Raw genomic sequence first — 19,042 nt, forward strand, 5'->3', positions numbered from 1 at the left:
TGACTTGGCTTTGGATGGGAGTTTGGCTCTACTCCATCCATGCCTTTTTTATTTGCTCTAAAGAGGCTAAATACATCCTCTACATGTAATTCAAATTTTTCTGCAGGTTTAGTCTGGCAAAAACACATAAGTGTATTATCAGACACTGATTGGTAGGTAATCACTTGCTGCTTTTATAGTCGTTTTCATTCTTTTGAACACCAGCATTACTATGATTATTGGCACACTAACTTAAGGGCAAAAACACAAACTAACATAACAAGGAATAAAACTAAACTAAAAATAAAAAGTAATAATTTTCCGTGTTTCCTAAACTAACTAAAACAAAATACAAATGAGCACAAATTAATTTTAGGTAGGTTTTTGATGCATGGTTTTAAAAAAACAATAAACTTTATAGCACCCTAAAACCCTCAAGTTCAAATAAAAACCTATAAAAAATTGAAGCTGAATGAAAAATGTATTTGGTGAAAATCAACAAAAACTAAACTGTACTTAACCTTGAAAAAAAAAATAAGAATAATAATAACTATAATAACCTTGATGCAGACAATAAAACATTAATGTTACTATCAAACTAACTAATGACCACACATTTACTTTAGTTTCAAATACATGGTTTCAAAAAAGTTTAACATTTAGAGCCAACAACTATTTGAGCTGTTAAAAAATAAATTCATATATATAAATAAATGTAACCTGTGACATCTAAAACTAAACCTTTAAAAAAATATAATAATTTAAAAAAGATAAATCAAAACTGTATTAACAGTTGAACACAATGCTGGGCTGTCCACTTACTATAGTGGACAGTGGGACTATAATACTTAATTACAGCTCATTTACAGGATTTCTCTACAGTACAACAGACTAAATCACATATAATCCGATGGAAGTGCTAAAGCAGAGTCACAGTTTGGAATATTCATGGGTACATTTATCATCAACATTCAGTGTGGCCCAGAGGGGGATGAGCAAAAAGAGTATTCATATTTGTTATTTTAAGGCAAACAAGCTATTTTTCTTTACTTGTTTATTTATGATTTTCCAAGGGCTCTCTGAATTTACAGATCTGATTAAATGAATACACATGCAGGAATAAATGATGCCTCTTAAATATAGTTGCAGCAGCACTAAAAGTTTAATCAGCTCTCTTATTAAATCTCCGAAACACAGCAGAGATTGTGTCATCTCACATGCGTCAGATGTACCAGCCTGCATAGAACACTAATCTGGAATAATTATCATGTGAGTAAAACCATATAATTAAGTCTTTCAGAGGCACTGGTCCAAATCTTCAGTCAAAATGTTCTAGACTGAAAAAACCTGCTCTGACAGGATATAAAGCAGTTAATTGTGGAAACCAAGTAGTCGCCTGCAGTGACAAATGATTAATCATAGTCTAAAGTGTGAAACAACATGTGAGAAAAAACTAATTTAACCAGCTAGACTTCAATTTCACAGTAAACGAATCTATAGATTTCATGTTAGATAAAAAAAATAAATGAATAAAAAAAAAACACTGCAGAGAGGTCTTAAACGAATTGTAACACAGAACTAGATTTGTAAAAATGTGTGAAATTCAGTAAAATCACTTCCCTAAAACCAGTACTCTTTGCAGTTGTCTTATTTGTCAGGTGCAAAATATCATCTTAAATCAATTATAAATGAAAATGCCTCAGTCTCATGATTAAAGTTTAGGACTTTGTGTCTCTTTTGCATGCTTGCTCCCTTGCTAGCCATATTAGCTCCATAGAACAGACTATTAGGTTCATTTCAAAGTAGCTGAGGCCAGACTGATTATGCATAACTCTCCAATTCCTGCTCTCCCTCCCTTTCCTAAACCCTTTATCTGAACTCACCCCCTCTGCCTCTCTTCTATCAAGCCTCTGTGCCCTGGTTCTAAATCCCTGGGTCCGCAGTCCGGAGGTAGATCACTTTAATTCTGCTTCATGGATCTTTTTCAAAAAGGACCTGAGACCCGGAGACCCCAGAACCAGTGACCGTAGGTTGAACCCAGACCAGCCAGCCGGGCTCAACACACTCGTAAACACAGCCATCATCTCACATGCTCCCTTTTCCACCCCACACTTTTGCTCCCTCCCAATCAGGCACAGAGAGTATTTGATTCGGCCTACTAAAGTAAGTGCCCCCACTCAGTTTGTGGGATATATGAATATGACACACTTGACCCATGCTGTTGTTCATTACCTATATGGCCAATGCATGGAGGGAAGAGGAAAAGCTATCAAATAATGTCCCAAATTCTCTTTTTTTTTCTAACGTCACACCTGGCTTTCCACAGATTAGCTCTTTGGGCTCTTTCTTCAAAACACAGAGTAGCCCTGAATTTTGCTCAATGATATACTGTACAAAAGTGTAAACAATACAGAAAAGGAAACATCTTTTAAAAACAGATGTGGCAACAATATACTATTTGTATTAATAATGGCTTCTTATGGCTTTAAAAAGCTTTTATACAATTTGCAAGTAAATATAATTTAAAATGTAAATATAAATAAAATTTCTCCAAAAATGTCATGTTTTGCAAATGTAATAAAGCAATAGACCTTAAATGTGTACAATGAATAATTATTACAAATTCTCACATATTTTTTTTTTTCAAAATACAGTTATTATTACAAATAAGATAGTTAATTCATAAGTACAATTTAGTTTTTTCAGAAGTCGTAGCACAACCTGAACTAACCTTTCTTTATCATAGAAAAGCAAAATTATGAGACATTTAAATAACAAAAGCCCTGACATTTATTCAGATATGCAAAACTAATTTATTTTAGAATATGTGCTTTTAAGTCATTGCATATAGACAAGAATGAATGCTATGTCATTAAGCCACATACATGTTAGTTACACCTTGTGCCAAAACTTTGTACTCCCCAATAGAGGAAAACAAAAATGATGCCCAAACCCACATGAGATGGACGAATGAGGTTATTCATCATATTTTAGAATTCTAGTAGTCTGCAAAAAGCAATTACGAGAACCTAACATGATATAGTTCATGTGTGGACCAAAAAATAACATGCAACGTGTACTGGCAAGACTTTCTAGGAGATCAAAACGACCATCATCTGGTTTCCAGCATCCCAATAAATGACACATGGCTTAAGGCTTTCCAAAGTGAAAATGGGATTTACAGTAATAGTGTCCCTAGGTAGAAACGGATTAGACTGGAGCAGCTACCTAGGGATGATCAAATGAGCAATTTCTTCCGAGATGGTCACCATAGCAATGACCTTTCTGCATGCCACAGATGGCAAGCAGTAGCATATTTTAATAAAAGTGATAAGACATTTTTTTGGATATCGTTTTCCCTATAAGCTCAAAGGTACCCCTCTGGTGTACTATGATAAAAATTCAGTGCAAGCTTGGAAAATGTTAGTCAATAGACATCAGAACATCTGAAGACGTTTTCATGGAGGAAAACTCCCATATTGGCATTTAAGGAGCCTTAAAAATGAGATCTCTGAATAACTGGAAGATGCACACTTGATTTTACTCAAACCTCTTTAGATTAGGGATCTGCAGCTTTACCCGCAGCACCATTAGTTCTTGTTGAAAGTGAGAAAGAAATCTCCAAATAAAGCTGATGAGGACTGATGAGGACTGACACAAGCAAAGCAAAGCACCAAGTGGAACAGCCCCGGAGCATCACAGTTTGGGGTCATTCTTTATCCCCCTCTGGGGCAGCTCGTTCACACTATCACACCTGTCTGTCAAAAGAAAGACTCAGCAGACGGAATGAAAGAAGAGAGAAAGTTTATCCACGCAAAAGTGAGAGAAATAAAAGAGAAGCACTGTCGCAACGTAAATCACAACAGACAGAAAGGGCAAGGTTTAAATTACAGCTTAAATAACCTCCTGCCCTGCTTTGACTTAATGACCAACAACATTTTAAAGCTCAGAAATAAAACCACCAAAAGAAAAATAGCCAATGCGAGTGAACTGACAATAAAAAAAATGGCAACTAAGTGACACACATATATATATATATATATATATATATATATATATATATATATATATATATATATATATATGTACACACACACTACTGTTATTAAACAAATGCAGGCCTATAATAGGAATAATAAATAAAATTAACTAATTAATTAAAATTACAGAATGATTCTGAACGCCTCTAGCACATTTTAAAGGTCAGCCAAAATTTACCATGAAGAATAGCCTAATAGTTAAGGCAATCAAGGCTACTCTGGGATAAATATTTGAGAAGCAAGTTTTCTAAATGCTTTTTGCTCGCTTAAAATTCATTTTTGGCCACTGTTAATTGATGGATCAACCAAAAATAAGCAAGGATTAGCGTTTATCATAAACAAACACGACATAAATCAGCACAACACGCTGCCACACCAGTGACGATTAATAGCCCATTATAAACTTAAAGAAGGTTGTAGAAAGTTATTTGTAAAAACGTAAGAAGTACAATGTGAGTACAAACAATCCGTCCACTAGACGTGCCTACGGTCAGGTCCGGTGTTCAGGGTGGGCTCTGGGTTCCAACAGCGTCACTAGCGTCTAACGGCTTGATTACTGTTGATTTGTTAATTTACAGCGGCACCTTGTGTTGAGGAGAGGTAAAGCACTCGAGGACGCCATGCGTCAATCAATTCTTTGTGGAAACACTTCATTAAAGTAAATAAATAAATACAATTCAGAAAATAGACATATTTCACCTTCCTGATAGTAGACATATATTGATTAGATTAGATGTTCTCCAAAATTAGATCTGCAGACTTGTATAGAGATATCCAATCATTTGTATCATGCCAGGTATATAATATCTTTCTCAGTTATTATAGAAGTGTATGAAAAACAAATACACCCATTCACCCAAAATTACCCATTTGTCATGCTTGCGGTTTGCTGACTAAAGTCTAAATGAATGAATGCATGGATGGATGGATAAAAAAAAGTGTATGAATAACAAATACACTGATGAATTGTCATGCTCACTGTTTCCTGACTAAATCCTAAATATATATTTGAATGAATGAATGAAAACACCGACTGAACCATGAGGAATAAGCACTGTTTATTTACAATCAAGCACAAAAGCCAAACAAGCCAGAGAGTGTTGTCTTCATATTTATTTCCATGTATAGAGAGACAAGAAAATTAAACTAAACATTCATTTACAACATATTTGAGTCTCATCTTAAAACATCTCTTTCTTCATTATACCAAACCCTTTGTTCCTTACAACAAAACGGCTTTTAAATAGATAATTCACCCAAAAAGAAAATATGTCATTATTTACTCAGGTACACAATTGGAGTTATCTAGTAAAATGTTCCAGCTGTTCTTTTGCTTGCAGTACAAAAAAATAAAAATAAATAGTTGAACTATGTTTAAAAAATAAAAACCTTCATAAATATTTCTGCTTTGGAATGACATGAGGGTGAGTAAATGATGACAGGGGTTTCATTTTTAAGTCAACCATCCCTATAATAGAGTTCATATAGATTAATATAGCCTACAGAATAAAAAGGCGTTTGGCTTTTTGAATTCCTAGAAAGTCGGAGCAATAAATACATTTGCTTTATGCAGAGTAGAAATGTGACAAAATCTGTGTATGTGAAGTTCTGTATGTGTGTGTGCTCTATTAACCTAAAACGCATTGCATGCACAATCCCATGGCAGTACACTTGCTGACATTTGCAGTGTGGTATATTATCAGTATGCATGTTAACAATCACAGAGTATAAAGAGTTCCATAATGGTAATGGTCTTTAATAGCCAGGTCAGTTTGTCTAGAGTAGCATTAGTCTGATAGCAGATGCCAGATGAATAACAGAAGGCTCAGGAGGAAGCTGAAGCCTGTGCTGATTCTGGTGGCGTGTCCTGTCACATTGCAGTCATCAGAGTAGCAGCAGTGAACTTTGACCCCTGGAGCTCTGTAGCCCTGGCTGTTAGCCTGGCTGCAGAAGGATTTGTACGAACACGACTTCATTACGCCATCTAAGAGGACAAGAACGGTATGAGAGCATGATTACATATTAATGTGCCTTGATCCTCATAAGGAAGCTATAGACCTCCTGCTATTTCTAAGCTGGAGCCAGACAGAGCAGTCTGTCTTCCTTAAACACCAACCTGATCCAGTGCCTCCCCTTAAAACACACACACATTCGTTAATGATTTTTCTAAAGATTTATCCCTCTGTGATTTATCACCCACATCCAAGGAAATAAAAAAAATGTTCTCGCCCAGTTTCCTCTTATCCATCCATGCAGGGAGATTAACTATTAACTATGTACCCATTTAACTTACTGCCATGTCCACGGACAATAGCACATGCATCTGAGTAGCTCGGACATGTTTTAGATCCTTGGCGATTACAGTCTTCATCAGTCGAGCCCATGCAGGTGTAACACTTCAGTGCCTCGCCTAAATACAGACAAAGAAGAGGCAAAAGAAATTCAACATTAAAATTCATTTTAAAAAAGTCTAAAGTGTAAGTACTGAAAAATTTATATTTATTGTGTTTCTTAATTTTGTCTTGTTTTCCAATAAAAACAAAAAACATCAAGTTAGTTGAAAATAAAATCTATTAATTATTATTAGTAGTAGTATCATATGATTATGATGATGATGATACACTATTTTGTTTATTATTTTACTATTTCTTTAATTTTTTTCAGTCAAGGCATTGAAATGTGCGTTCTTGTATTGTAACATGATTATTAACAAAAAAGAAATTTAAAACAACAATTTGTAAGTAAGGGTAAAGTAAAAAAATTATAATAATAATAATAATAATGATAATAATAAAAAATATACCTCCACACAATTTATTATTATTATTTTCATCTTTTTTTTTTTTTACCTTTTTTTATCACAGATATTAAAGAGGATGCATAAACCATTTAATTAAAGGAAGGAAATATTCTGTGTCCAGATGAGAACCTTGCATGGCTCAATGCAATGGCTCCATCAATCAAGGCAAATTTTACTTTGTCTCACCGGTGACACAATAATTGCAAACATCCAATGCATTTGATTAAACAAAGCTTGATGTATTTTATGCCATTTCATTTCTAGTGTGGAGACAGGAAAATGTCACTGTACTTCATAATGACTCACATATGATGATGCACACTGTTTCTATTTCCATGATGAAGCAGCTTTAAACAGCAACAAATATGCTATCAATAATATATTTTATTTGTTTCTTCTTTTTTAGAATATCCTAACAGATAATCTACAAATCTTGATCTTAACTTCTTTGGACTGTGAAGTCTAAACAGGACACTGATGTTTTTTTCCATTTTTTCACTTTCGTTTTACAGACCCCAGGGAAGTCGACAGAAGTCACAGCAGAGAAACATGTCAGTGTCTTGTAAATGCCCAGCAGTACATGTTGTGGTTAAGCCTTTTTCATGTGTCTCTTTGCTATCATCTCCCAAAAAGTGCTTTTTTTTTTCCAGCAAACATCCTTTGAAGATCAGACACATAAACTCTGTGACTGTAACACCTTCAGAAACAGACATTCCTTTTAAAAGTATCTGCTATGTGTGTCTTAGAACTGTTAGTTCACCCTAAAGACATCCTTCTGCTGCTTCTGAGTCACAGCTAAACCTTCAGTTCACAGGATATGGTTTTACAGGCAGGTTATTCAGGCTGTTTGAAATAAGGTAAACTTTTAAAGTATAAAATCAGCATGAAGGTTGTGTTCTTTTTCAAAGCATTAATCTAAAACGTCATACTTTAATTCCTCAAATGGACAATAAACTGTCACTTCCTGTCTATTGAGTTTGTCTCAGAGTTCCAACACTCATAACGAGAATTTTTTTAACAACAAATTATTGAATGATTTCTAGATTATCATGTGACACTGAATACTGTAAATATTTAATATTTAGAGTAACATTTATATAAGAAATGTATAGAACACCCTGTTGAATCATATACTCATCCATGATGTCACATAAGACACTAAAGGTATTATTCAACGACACACACACAAATTTATAAATATTTGAAACAAATCGCTGGTTTGGAATTAATGCTATTGTCTCCTTTGTTCCCGACACCAAAAACTTTTCCGGCAGAAGTTAAAAATAAATTTATTATTTATTTAAAGTTATTTATTTTTCTACACACAACATCCATAACAAAAAAAGAACAAGCAGTCTCCAGTTTCTCTATGCCTGACATCAACTGCCTTTTTTCAACTATATCCAGACAGTTATAGCACAATCATACTTGGTGTTTAGTAGGAAATATTTTAGCTATTGATTGTCAATATACATTTGAATAGTTTTGGACTGTAATAAAAAAATAAAAAAATAAAAACGTGTACCTGATTTTAGCTCCTTAGCTGTATTTAAATTATCCCCATTTTAATTTAGTATTAGCTTTGATGTGTAACTGAAAAACAACTGAACTTAATTAGCACTTGGTTCTCAGATTTTCACAGCAGATGCTTTCACAATAATGTTTTGCAGTTGAGTTGTCTTTACACCATTACTTAATGCACTGCTGTTTCTGAATGTACTTCGGGTAGAGAGTCTCTTTTTTTGGGGGGTGTCCAGCAATCTAATAAAAACTCTTTTAGCCCTCAATCTGTTTAAGGGATTGAATTTCACCAGTTATTTTCTGTTAGTCCTTTAACATCTTCCTCAAGGCCAACAAGATATTCTCAGTAATAAGGAGGATGCTTCAAAAGGAGGAAAACTAAAGAAACTAAATTAAATAAAAATGATGAAATACAAAAAAAAATACAAGACTGAGAAGTCTTGAGTGAAAAGCAAATCAAGACGTGTGAGTGTGGCACACTTGCAGTAACTGAGAAGAGATAGGAGTTAAAAAGTAGAAAAAACACAACAAGAGAGAAGTACTCACTGTGAGCGGCGAGGAGGATGAGGCCCAGGCCCAGCAGCATGAAGAAATGGAGCGCTCTCATGTTGCCGGCGGTCTATGGCTGTCAGGTTAGCACAGTAAAAAGCAGGTTGTTTGCTCTTAAAACCCCTGAGCTTAAGCCCTGCTTTCGGTGAGCTTATTCCCAATGGCAGTGAGGACACACAGATTACTAGCCAGTCCACTGAGGCCTGTGCTTCGCTCTTAAGATCTGAATGGATCTTCACCATCTCCACTAATCAGAGATGAGGGATCGGTTACTGTGCTCCACCCATACAGTGCTGCATGCTAGCTGGGGGTCTGATGCTCCCTACAGATTCCATTCAACTAATTCCTCCATATACCGCATTAGTTTATCAGTGACCAAACTCACATCATTTCTCTTTGTGACACAGCAGAACAGTGGACACAACCAATCAAACAGTTGATGGAAAGGCTACTTAAACACGAGTGACCAAAACCAAACCTTTACCCTAAATTAATAAATATATCAGTTTATATTTGTTACTTGCATTTACCTCTTTTTACCCACATTAACTACTTTTTATTATTTGTTATTATACTCCTTAATGTAATTTCATTTGTTTGCATTTTCAGTGATACATTAATCAAATGGAAGCTGTTTTATTATATAATACAATTCTATTTTATACATATAGTAAAACTGCTTTCATTTTATACTACTGTATATTATAGTATTCAGTAAAAGGATCTTAAAACATAAATAATATTGTTAGTATGTTTCCAACACCACCTATAAAATTATTTCGGTTTCAAAAACGTTTCTGTTGTTTTAATTCTTCCTCCTTCCACTATCGTTTTTTAATTAAATTCTACTTTTGCCATTTATTTGTTTCTTTATGTAAATATGTGCATGGTAATGGTAACCAAAAACCAAATTAATGAATGAATAAACTTATAATTATGTATTACTCTTTCAACATTAACTACAGTACTTCCTATATACAATATTGAATAAAATATCATAAAATATATAATTTGATATGATAAATATACATATATATATATGATTTATATTTAATTATTTTATAATGTATATACTTTTATAGTTATTATGTAAATAATCATGTAAAATAATAATCCCTTTTGTTTCCATTTTTTTTTTTTTCTTACATTCCAACATGATTGGAATGATTCTTTCTTTCTTCAATCCTATTTTTCTTAAATTCTACTTTGATTCATTTTTATTTCTTCACTCACTCAGACAGTTTGGTTCTGTGCCAGCATGTAATTGGCACTAATATAATCTGTCTGGTGGGATTTTAAGACCCATCTGTCAGCTAACTAATGCATCTTTTTATGCACATGCGTAGGATCATGTCAGCAAGATTCATTGTTTGTTCATTAACAACATTGCTTTCTTAAAATGCCCTAGTGGGAGGCTAAAAGCATCTGCTAAATGAATCAGTAAATGTGATTGTTCTCACATCAAACATCAAGCCTTTACATTTCACATACTGCCTGTGTCTGTGTGATAGGTGTCGGATAAACAGAAGCTGTATTGCCATCTTTTATTGCACTTCATAAGCATGTCCTGTAAAGCTGAAAGAGCTTCATTTGTCTGAAGCTTCAGCTCTAGCAGGACTGAGACAAAACCATTCAGATTAAATTAGCTCAGAACCACTGACAGTCACACGTGGGTTCATTTATATATCAAAATAAATCCAAAAATAAAACCACACATCAGTGTTGCTAGAAGACAACGAAACAAATGAACAACAAGTATCTACAAACATACACAAGGAAGCAGATAAACTAACAGTATCAAAATCTGCAGTTATGTTCCTTTACTTTTTTCAAGTCATTTTCATATTTACAAAACCGTCAAGGCCTACAACATGCATTTTTTTATAATCATGAATACCACTTTGTGACAACTGAATGATTAATTCATCTGTTTTATATTATATATATATATATATATTCTCTCTGGTCATTTTTGTTTTCATGTTAAGAAGAGGGAACCACGGGAATCAGTTTAACAGTCGGCTCCATCAGTGGTTGTCATGGCAACAGCACTCATCACCTCAGACTCACTATAAACACATACTCTCTGCATGTGTGTGTGTGTGTGTGTGTGTGTGAGAGAGAGAGAGAGAGAGAGAGAGAGAGAGAGAAGAGAGAGCTATACAGAGACTAAAACAAAGTCTACTGATGGGGAGTACTTTCACAAGACCCTCAACATAGGTTAGGTGGTGTACATTAACATATTAAAATGAAGAGAAAATAATTACAGCCATAGACTAGCGTTCTCCCAGTCATGGTGACTCCAGTTTTATGTGAAGACGTCAGTAGTGTGAGATCTTTTTGTTTGGTTAGTTCATCATTCTTATCATTAGTAAGAGGAAAAAACAACACCAAAACAATTGAACCTTGCTCCTTCATCTTTACACTCTTGTCCAGTTATTGTTCTTTTGTCTCTCTGTGTGGTACAGACGGCTAGCTCCTTCCCATCTTGGCAATCAGTTCATCACAAATTTTGGTCAGTTCTTCAATCTCTTTATTCTATAAACAGAATCCAAAAACAAATCATGTTAACCTCTGAATGTTGTTGTTGTTGTTTTTTAGAAAAGATGAAAGATGTTTCTTACAATATGTTGATCAAAAATTACAGTAAAATTGTGAAATATTTTAACCTTAAAAAAGCAGCTTTCTACTTTTTAGCAGCTTTTATTCCTGAGATGCCAAAGCTACATTTTCACTGAAAAAATTTCATCACTCCAGTCTTCAGTGCCAAATGATCCTACAGCAATCATTTTATTATGAAATATGTTTTACTATTATCTGTGTTGTGCTGTTTAGCAAGAAGTTAAAATTAAAATATATAAAAAAAGAAAATCATTATAAAGATATAATATTACTGTTCTAACCTTTGATCAAATAAATGGAAGCCTTGTTAAGCATAAGATAATTTAACAACATTTACTAAATCGTATTTATTCTGTGACTTTCACTGGTTTTATATACAGCCATAAATAGCATATATATAAATTAAATCAAATATTTGTTTGCTGTACTTTAAAAATTAACTAAATGTTTTAACAACAACAAAATGCCTGTAACATGAGCATGTGAACCTTTTGTTCCAGTGTGCGCTCCAGTGAGTCCACCTTCATCTGTTCTTTCCTCAGACTGGCCTGATACGCTGCCTGCTCCTGCTTGGCTTTGACTCTCACCTGAGCGATTTCAGCATTCGCCCTGCGGGTGCCACATAGTCAGAGTCATGCCATCATTTCATTTTTCTTAGGACTCTCGCACAGTGCAAGTCTAACCCTTAATTCACTTAACATTTGTCATTCCTTGTACAAAGCAAAGCATATTAAAAACACATGCATGTGAAAGTTCTGTACGTACTTATCCAGTTTCTCCTCAGCGTGGATCTTCAAGGCCTGGTAGCGCTGCTCCTCCTTACGGACACGAGACAGATACTCCTGCGCACACTTCTTCAGCACATCCTCATTCTGAAGGAAAAAAGAGAGTATATGGTAAATGAGCAAAAGCTATTACATAATTTGAACCTAGAGCCTAATAGTTTTCATTGTATTTCATTTTTGTATGCAACATCCACAATCAATAACAACCAAGCCCTGATCGACATTTTTCTCACTGAATATTCCATTTATCTTAGAATTACAACAAATTACTGAGCTACAAAATGGAATGATTCCACAATGATTTCAGCCTTTATCAATCTCAGTGTAAAGCGACTCACCTTCCGAAAGCCTTCCAAAACATCTTTCATCTTTTCATAGCGACGGAACAAGTCAGCGAGAGATTTCTCCACGGAGTTGAGATCAGCCAAAGCCTGGTCCTTCTCCAGGATCAACTGCTGGATAGTGTGATGAGACAGAGTCTTCTCTCTCTGTTCACCCTCTGAGACATACACACAAAAAACATAAACGCATTAAGATCATATTACACTAGATATACCTGTACAATACACAACAAACAATCAATCAAATTGATGTGCAAATCTGCTTTTGGATGTGGCAGAGGATGATTTTATGCTCCTCTGGGTAGATAAGATATGAAATTATACCCTGCACCACTATGTCTAAATCGCTGATAATGACAAATGAAAATGCAGTTTTCGACTCTGCATCTCTATGATGCATGCAGACAACACACACATACTGTACACACACACACACACACACACACACACACTCAAAGATGTCCAAACCACGGAAACATGGTGGGATGAGAAGACCTTTGAAAGATTTACTCAGCATCTCTAAACTGTTTTTTAGGGAAACATTATAAAAAGTTTATAGTCAAAAGTAAATAAAAATAGTTGCATTTTATTTAATTGTAGAAAATCTGCTGTATGGATCATCTTAACAAACTGGTAAAAAATAAAAATAAAAAAATAAAACCTTTTACTGATTCAACAGAATCATTACCCAGTTGTGTGGCACTTCTTCCCTACCTCTAAATAAATACTACCACATGTTTTATAATCGGTTATATACATTTTTTCTAGTTTTATTACTTTAGTCTAAATGTACATGATTAAAAAAGTTTTTTTTTTTTAATTTTTCAGCAAGGATCTATTCAATTGACAAAATATTTCCATTTCAAATAAATTATGTCCTTTTGAACTTGGTATTTATCAAATAATCTTGGAAAAAGATTATGGTTTCCACAAAAAAAAAAAAAAAATACATATATAAGTTTATATTAAAAGTTTATATATATAAAGCTATTTTTTTAAGCAACAGTGATAATTTTTATTTACTGTACTTTTTCAAGCTTGAGTGTACTTAATTGTATTTTGGCCAAAAGTTACAGTTAGAGTAGTTTCCTGAACACTTATGAGCTGTTAATGGAAGATAGAAGAGGTCTATAATAAAGACCAGCAGTGCAAACCAGATGATACTGAAATGAGAGACAGACTGTATCAGGTTATAGTAAGAGAAAACTCTCCCTGTCTGTCACTGTCAGATGTGGTGGATGCAGAACAAACAAAGAAAATAAAGAGTTGCTGTTACTTACCAGGCATGCCTGAGTGATTTATCAAATATTTATGGGGGACGGAGGGAGCAAAACAGAAAAAAGGGACGGCATTAAGTCAAGCCAGCAGGGTGGGACATGTGAGAGAAAAAAGCGTGTCAGAAAAATAGACGAATTTTAAAATTAATGAAAGTGTCATACTGTGGAATAAAATGAAGCAGGTGGTGAGAGCCAGAAAAGTGGCAGAGAAAATAAACCATGAAAAAAGAAATTATAAGCAAAGACACAAAATAAAGTGAAAAGAAATGACCGACAGCTGGGAAGCAGAATATCAAGGATGGTTTTTCATCATGAAGAACATAAAAAGGGAATGAAAAAGGTTTTTCTTTGTACAAAGAGAGAAAAGCATGTCAAGGTTAAACCAGGCACTCAGTATAACAATCTGAAAATGTAAGAATGCACACAGCCTATACAGTATTTACATGGCCATAAATACTGGACAGGCAAAGAAATCAGATTAATCTATCAGTGGGTGAGAACTGGTAAGGGACATATAGATATTTTGAGGTCAAGTGGATTATAAAAGGAGACATGAAGGCTTGTGCTTGTAACTGACCAGTGTTTGAGTCCAGAGGCATAATAGATTTGTCTGCAAATTAAATGAGAAAGTGACAATAACGTATTCCATATGCGTGTTGGTGTGGCATGACTTGGTAAGGGTTGTGCCTGTTCATTTATAGCAGTGTAGCAGAAGAAAAGCACAGATACATAGAAGCAGAAGTGCCTGAGAGTGTTCACAAAACACAGACTGACAATCCCCAGGAGGTGATGAAATCATATTTAACAATCAATACTCACCAATCATCTCTGCAATAGTCTTCTCATACTCCATAACTATCCTCCTGTAAAGAATAAGCAAAAATCAATTTACAAAACAAATAAGGTGCATATATATATATATATATATATATATATATATATATATATATACTGCCAGATCAGATCTTTTTAAGAACTTTTACATTGTTACAAAAAATATTATATAAAAAAATATATATATATTATCTAAAAAATATTTACAGTATTTTCATCCATTCACACCTGGATTGGTTTCAGATGATCTGCTCACAGTAGTAAGTATGAAATTTAGGTGTAAGCAGGGTCCAAAATGTTTTGTGATCTGATCACCGGAACCACATACTGTGGTAAATGAACAGAAAATATGGTTGGACTTCATCTCTAAAATAAATAATCTTGTCATTTTTCAGATCCTTTACTTTTTTATTTCCCAACATGCAATAACACACTGACGCAGCAAGTGATGCAGGTACTCACGAAGTCAGAGACCTCCCTTCGAAATCCAATCACAAGTGATCCCAGTAGGCGCATTTGACACACGTTCCTGCTAGCTACAGTATGAATCTTGGCTGACCATTTGTGATCGGATCACCACAGACGGATCTTAATACCAGGTGTAAACAGGATTTAGACCCGCATTTGAAAGTGTCCCAAATTGGAAGTCAAACGATCCAAGCTAGACTTTTTATCTGTTTGCACGCATACAGCAAGATCCTCTCTGTGCCAGGTGTCAGGACTGGTTGATAACCCAAATGCAAACTAATAGAGCAGTGCATTCTGAGGTGAAAGTCACAATGAAATACTGAATAAGGTTGGTTACGTGAAAGGTCAGGAAACTGGCATTTGTTATGTCATGTGTTTGACTACAAGAGTTCGGCTGGCAGAAAAAACTTGCTTGGAATAAAGCAGGTTGCCAGCACAGTAAGCGGATGGATTAGCTATGTCTTCCTTAGCCTCTTAGGCCTTCCTTATCCTGAGCCCAATCACGCTAATGAACTAAGCCCCATTCTTATCCACACTAACAAGGCCTAGTCCAGCTGGCTGTAATCTGCAACCCTTCCCGATTACCTTGTTCACTTTGCCCCTTGAATACAAAAGGACAGCTTTAAAACGTGGTTCAATCAACTGTCTTCTGAATTAGACAACACTGCATTTTTATTAAAAGTGCAGCGAGGTGACAAATACTTCAAAAATGCTAAACATCTAATAAAATTGTCACCTGATTTGAACCCTTAGTTAGGAGACTGTAAAGCAGAATCTAATATAAAACACCTTAAAATGGCATTTAATTTTGTGTCAAGAAAGTTTAATGAGTTTTCTGGATGGGTGAACTCAATCTTTTGTCTATTCCCTCCCTTTTCCTGCCTCCAGCTCTGGCACTTCTGACATGTTAAGGCCCTCTTTAATTGGCTTTCTGTTTACGCTTGACTTCAAGAAAACGTAGGAAAGAGATAAACAGATTGAGAGGTGGACTGAGGTTGATGCATGGAGCTGCAAGCATAGCCTTTACGGTTGAATTCCCAGGGATTTGTCAGGTTGAGGAACATATGTAGTGAATGAACGTTTCTGACAGTTTTATTGATTTGAAGTTTATAGAGAGGACATTAAGTGATGGGAAATGTAGGGAGAAATGGGGTCAGCAAGTGACGAAAGCTTCATTCGTCATAGCTCACAAGGGCACAAGGAATTTCTGTCCTTTGTGAACACCCACCTCATCTCCTCCACTTCCCGTCTACTCTCTTCGTATTTTCTCTTCCACTCCATGGCTTCTTTCTCTTTCACAACAATCTGAAATAAGAAGAGTGTTAATTTACACACTTTACACCCTGGAAATTGTTAAACTAGTGTCATTCTGGGTTAACGCAAATCTGGGATGTCCTTTCCCATGTTTCACATTGTAAAAAAATCTTAGAATTTGCATATTTATCAGGGTAATATTATATTGATGAAATGAAAGTAGTGACAAACCTTTTCTAGTGGTGTACAGCCAAGCAAAACAGTTTATCGAAAAATAACAAATTTAAGGTATAGATTGGGTTCTATCAATCGGTTGTTGATTGGATTTTGAGATGTGGTTGTGAGTTTGCAAACAGTCATAAGAAAGGAATAAAATATTAAATATTACATAACCCAGGGCTTTGGCCACCTTATTTACATTTACAGATTTACTTTAAGTTACATTTTCACAAAATGTGAAATAATACGACTAAGATAGAGCTTTTTTTATTTTTTTATTGTGGTGTGGCATCATGCAGTGGGTGAGTATATACCTCTTCTCGGGCAATGCCAAGAGAGTGGTCCATTTCACGTGGCAGATGAGGGCTATCCCCTTCAATGTATCCTGTTCGTGAATACAGGGAGCTCTTCGGAACCCCGCTGTCCCCCGGTGAGGCCATTTCTCTCTGCTGCGTAATAGAGAGTTGTGGAGGAACCATGAAAAACCTGTGAGTTTATTTCTGAAGAACAACATTCACTGTACACATCTTGGAGGGAGGCAGCACATCATCTACAGGTTCTACTCAGCAAAGCCATAATGCCATGGAGAGCAGGCTCTTAGTTTGGGTTCAAAAGCCTCCAGCAGGTTGCGACTGGCCCGCTGGAATGTTATGACCGACAATCCCCAGTGTGAGATGGGTGTGAAAAGCTGTTTGTCATGAAATGTTTGCAGCTGTGACCAGGTCAGAGAGGAAATGCTGTGTCAGATGATGACTGCAGGAGTACAGGTTGATCCTTGTGTTAGTTTCCAAAGTTTAATTAAAGTCCATGAAAAAAAGACTGTATCCTTAAAAACCTTTAATGCAACCAGCTACAAAAAAAGACCGTAAAAGACCATAAAAACACGCTATCGGCATATGTCCTACAGGAAAAGTCAGACATGTTTTATGAATATCTGCTTCAAAAGGCACAAACAAAAACATAGATTTACTGTCAGTAAATGTACTGTAATTTAATAACTAACTTCTGAATATTCACATGTACCATTTTCAGAAAGCAATTGTTTGCATAAGGCCTCTTTATAGCCAGTGATGGAGTGTAGTTACTGAATAATCATCATGTTTAGCCCTTAAACCCACTTGCTGAATAAAGCTGATTAATTCTTCCTAACAGAGCTGGTTTAGGAGATTAATTGAGTTTGACTCTTATACAAGGTGGGGGGCCATGTGTTAGGGTACAAATACAGAATGCCCACCACATGTTTGGTCTGCAAGGAGCATTTAGGCCTAATACCATTTGCTGCATTATTGGAATGCACTCGGATCATGGAAGAGGCACATAGTCATATGGGAGGTACAAACTGCAAAATTAATATATTTCAATATCATATTTAGAGTTGGAGTGATGATCTCAGATCTCCTATTACCACATACTGTACATTAAACATGGTCTAGATTTGAGTCTTGGCACTGACTGCATAACCTAATCTAGAATCTCCCTGAATGCGTGATCCAGCCCAAGGAAACACCATAGCAGAGGGGGAGAAATGAGCCGGAGGAATAACTCTAAATGCAAATGAGAAACAAAAGCTTAAAAAATGAGTATTGCCAAGAAAGAGTTCAGTATAGCATGGGGCTGAGGTGTATTCCTGTTATCTTCAGAGCAGCTGTGCATGTATTTCCATGAACGATAAATTACTGCTAATGAAAAGGTAAAATAAAGAACACGTCATGGAGAATGTGCTGAGGCAGCATGTGAAATGTGTCTGTGAGACTATTTCAGGAAGAGCGTTGTCTAATAATGTATGTTAAAATATTGAATATTTTAAGAAGATCATCAATTCAGGGTAATCATCACTGAACCTCATTACTCCAGCTATATAATACAGTGTCACTCTTTTATATATGGAAGCACTCCATAATCCTAAAATGTATTAATACTATTCTAGAAATACTTATGATACATTAAAGATCAACCCTATTTTGGAAATGAAATCTAGAGGTTATTCAGGGGCAGAAACAATACCTGTGGAATACGGGACGTCCTGCGGCAGAGTTTGCTATCTGTCTGTGGGGATTTTCCTGCAGTTTTCTACAAAAATAACCACACTAGTTTTGACAGAGTGAGACAAAACCTATTACTCAAAAAAAAAAAAAAAGTTATGAGCTCTATTAAATGTTATGTTTATAGTCATATTAAAGGTGCTGTATGTAAGATTTTGACTCTACTTAAGCATAAAAATAGCATAATATGTTTGCAAATATTTAAGAAATATGCTAAGTTAACATACTTGTTAACAATGCTTCAGTCAGTTATTCTCCTTTAAAAAAAATGTGCGTTCCGGGCCAGAATGCCAGTCTTTGTTTTGACTTGT

At 35.2% G+C, this 19,042-nt stretch overlaps 2 protein-coding genes across 13 annotated transcripts in view; both read right to left on the reverse strand.

Annotated features, from left to right (window-relative positions):
• Positions 1–4,973: 4,973 nt before the first annotated feature.
• On the reverse strand, positions 4,974–9,877 carry LOC113056919 (prostate stem cell antigen-like). The gene is made up of 3 exons (XM_026223849.1): positions 8,887–9,877; positions 6,313–6,429; positions 4,974–6,003 (listed from the first exon to the last, which is right to left on the reverse strand). The coding sequence occupies exons 1-3, from the start codon at positions 8,945–8,947 to the stop codon at positions 5,807–5,809; spliced, it is 375 nt and encodes a 124-aa protein (XP_026079634.1). The 5' UTR covers positions 8,948–9,877; the 3' UTR covers positions 4,974–5,806.
• Positions 9,878–10,420: 543 nt separating this feature from the next.
• The window catches only part of LOC113056922 (transforming acidic coiled-coil-containing protein 2-like), a 35,285-nt gene continuing 26,663 nt past the window's right edge, over positions 10,421–19,042 (reverse strand). For 6 of the 12 annotated variants that reach the window (XM_026223864.1, XM_026223863.1, XM_026223861.1 and 3 more), the window contains 8 exons: positions 17,004–17,138; positions 16,445–16,521; positions 14,734–14,777; positions 14,492–14,524; positions 12,635–12,795; positions 12,277–12,383; positions 12,000–12,120; positions 10,421–11,427 (listed from right to left, as the gene is read on the reverse strand). In XM_026223864.1, coding sequence (XP_026079649.1) covers positions 11,362–11,427; positions 12,000–12,120; positions 12,277–12,383; positions 12,635–12,795; positions 14,492–14,524; positions 14,734–14,777; positions 16,445–16,521; positions 17,004–17,138 — 744 coding nt within the window. In that variant the 3' untranslated portion in view covers positions 10,421–11,361. Of the gene's footprint in view, positions 11,428–11,999; positions 12,121–12,276; positions 12,384–12,634; positions 12,796–13,917; positions 13,927–14,491; positions 14,525–14,733; positions 14,778–16,444; positions 16,522–17,003; positions 17,139–18,693; positions 18,760–19,042 lie in introns of all 12 variants that reach the window. The other 6 variants (XM_026223855.1, XM_026223862.1, XM_026223858.1 and 3 more) reach the window with 3 other exon arrangements.

This window comes from Carassius auratus, chromosome 38 (genome assembly GCF_003368295.1).
Source record: "Carassius auratus strain Wakin chromosome 38, ASM336829v1, whole genome shotgun sequence".
In the NCBI taxonomy this organism is placed as follows: Eukaryota; Metazoa; Chordata; class Actinopteri; order Cypriniformes; family Cyprinidae; genus Carassius; species Carassius auratus.